At 37.7% G+C, this 2,971-nt stretch overlaps 1 protein-coding gene across 1 annotated transcript in view; it reads left to right on the forward strand.

Moving 5' to 3' along the window:
- Positions 1–1,614, forward strand: part of kcnj3b (potassium inwardly rectifying channel subfamily J member 3b) — an 11,979-nt gene extending 10,365 nt beyond the window's left edge. Inside the window, exon 4 of the mRNA XM_016563381.1 lies at positions 111–1,614. Within this exon, the coding sequence (XP_016418867.1) occupies positions 111–351 (241 nt within the window). The 3' untranslated portion in view covers positions 352–1,614. The remainder of the gene's footprint in view (positions 1–110) is intronic.
- The last annotated feature ends 1,357 nt before the right edge of the window (positions 1,615–2,971 follow it).

The following is a 2,971-nucleotide window of genomic DNA, read 5'->3' on the forward strand; positions in this document are numbered from 1 at the left end:
GGAATGCCCCGCAAGCTTCTGCGCATGAGTTCGGAGATCACCTACAATCTGGGTGACCTGCCCGTCAAACTCCAGCGAATCAGCTCGGCTCCGGGCGTGGCAGAAGAGAGGCTTCAGCCAATCAGTGCTGGGCTGAGCCCCAATGAGGACAGACTGGCTCCCAAGCTGGGCTTGGTGGGCGGGGCTGAACCCATCAGCCAATCGGTGACAGACCTGCCGCCGAAACTGCAAAGGTTGGCTGGAGGGGTCGGGGTGGGTGGAGTCGGAATCGGAGGACGAATGGATGGTCATCTGCCTCCCAAACTGAGAAAAATTAATTCGGAGAGGTTCACGGGCTTGAGTTTAAAATGAACTATATATATACACGTTTTGCCCATTTACCTCCTCTGAAATTGAAATTAAGTAAAAGGGACAATCTATACTTATAGCAATTTATATATGGATAAAATATTAGATTAATGCTAATCCTCTGCACAATCTGGCATGTTTTACCACAATCAGCATGAAAGGAGAATTCATTTTCAACATCTAATTGCAGATAATATAACAATACTCAACACTATTTAACGACTATTCAGTATATCTCTTTTATATTAGCCTAATAACTTGTTTTGAGGGCTTGCCTATATTATTTATATCTTAAAATAGAATATCAATCTAATTATCAGAATGCAATGTCAGTGTTCACTGATAATCCATGGTAACTAATGTTTCTAAAGAAGCCAATGGCTATGACCTGAGTTAGCCATTTGTTTTTGTTTTGTTTTTTTCATCAGCGGATCGGTTATTGTGGTACACAATAACACATTGAGAGATTAGTTACTGTGGTCTTTAGACTTTAAGAAATGGGCACTGTGCATTTATGGAAATGTAACACATTTTTGGATGAACCGACTCAGGTTTTGTTCTTGTTTTTTTTAATCTATTGCATGATCTATCATTTCATAATCAAGCCGGATTATCTCACGTCAAAGAATAAGCCTTAAATATAAGGAGCCAAATGTAAAATACCACCCATCGCAGACGACTAGTCTGGAAAGCTTTTAAAAATCTTGACACTTTTTAAAGCTTTTATGAGCTATTTGTGGCAGAATATGTTTTTCTCACAGTATTTCACATTTGGCTCTAACTTTATATATGATGTTTTGTCAATGATTGTTTCCTGCTGTTCTCCGTTTAGAAGTTTAAACTTAGTTGAAATGTTCAAATATTTTCCTGACCTGAATGACTTGAGCATTGCAATGGGTACAATGGATAAAGTGGGGGTAAACCCATCTAAGACAGAAAAGAGCACAATGGATGTGTATATCTGTTTTAATATTCTTTATAGATAAGACCTTGTCGACATTGTTATGGCTTTGTTTAACTCTTGTGTTTGAAAAACGAAGCAATAAGATTATAAATTGCAGTGGAACTTTTGACTGAAAAAATCTCGTACCTTATGTTATGTTAGCGTTCAGTGGTTTTACAGTTTTCTAATTGTGTTTCTCTCAATACATTCTATTCTACTTCTGACGAATATTAGAATGGCAGTTGGAGTGGTTTATAATACTGTAATAAATGTGTTGTGATGTGTAACAAGTCTATTATAAAAGGTATCTACTGAAGGATAAACCTCCACCTGATCCATCATCACAAAATAAGTCCAAAAGGAATCAAAGCTATGGGTGGACTTGCCCATGTTCGATGCATATAAGCTCATTGGTATTGGCAGAGGTCTTCCCCACAAATAAAGCAGTTTTGATCTGGTTTGACCCAGCTGTGTGGATGACTGGCAGCCTGCTGCCCGATGCTGCTCTTTGGAGGTGTTAGATTGCTTCGAATGCCCGGAGAATTCTATTCTATTTCAATGAAAGAGCATCAATTTTCTGTGCAGAGAAATTTTTCTAAATTTTGAATAAAAAGGTGTCCCTCATTTTTAATCATCATTGTGGTTTGTAATAACAGAAAGCTTTACCACATGCTAAATAGCTGTTCAACTGAATTTTGAAAAACCGACTCCACGTCTGCCTAGTGAAAGGTCACGGGAGCTTTCATTTATTTATCATGATTTATTATTTATAACGCTTAGGTTGAATAATAAAGCTTTTTTCTGTAACAAATGGGCAGGTTTGTCCTTTCCATGTACCCCAGTGGCTATGCAAAACATAGTACCGTAAAGCATTTCCCGAGTCATAACTGCAAAAGTCAGCTTGCATCTAATACAGACATTTATTTGCTTCGCCTTTCAGAACAAAATGAAATGGTGATGATGGTGTTTTCGTGTAGAGTTTTGCAGAAAACACTGAGCAAATTGGAACGTGTGTGCAACCAGGTGAAATGTGTTAAAAGTTTTGAGAAACGTGTCTTTGTTTCGAGAACTGTATGAATGGTTTGGAAAATTGGGCCAAATTAATCAGTTATAGTGTGTTAGCAATCGAGAAAAGCTGTAAATGAATCCCTCGATACGACTTCCCTAAGAAACATTAACACATTACCTCTTCACAGGGGACCAATATCCTGAACTTCTATCAGAAGGGAGCTAATTATAAAAACGTGTGTGTTTGAAAGGGAGCTGGTGAAATTCAGAGAGAATATTATCTTGTCACTAAATGTCAGATTCAGATGAAAAGAAGGGGGTTGTGAAGGTCAACCTGCTCTGCTTAAAGAGCATTATTACTGTGACCTGCTTATCTCTTCAGAGAGCTCTCAGAACCTGCCATCCCTTTTAATTTATTTTCCCCTGCAGCCCGATGTCAAACGCTCCTTATTTCATTTCATCAGTTCCATACTTGGTGATCTAATCCCATCCTATATGAGATTAGCTAAATTAATGTACTTTCAAATAACCATTAATGAGTTCCTAAATTGTTGATAGTAAAAATTAAATCACTCTGGTTTAAAAATGAACTACTTTGATGGAGAAAGGCTCTTACTCATTAATTATAGATAAACAAAGGCAAATCCTTTGTTAACCAATGAGGACAGACTG

Source organism: Sinocyclocheilus rhinocerous, unplaced genomic scaffold (assembly GCF_001515625.1).
Source record: "Sinocyclocheilus rhinocerous isolate Xijiao unplaced genomic scaffold, SAMN03320098_v1.1 scaffold349, whole genome shotgun sequence".
NCBI classification, from domain to species: Eukaryota; Metazoa; Chordata; class Actinopteri; order Cypriniformes; family Cyprinidae; genus Sinocyclocheilus; species Sinocyclocheilus rhinocerous.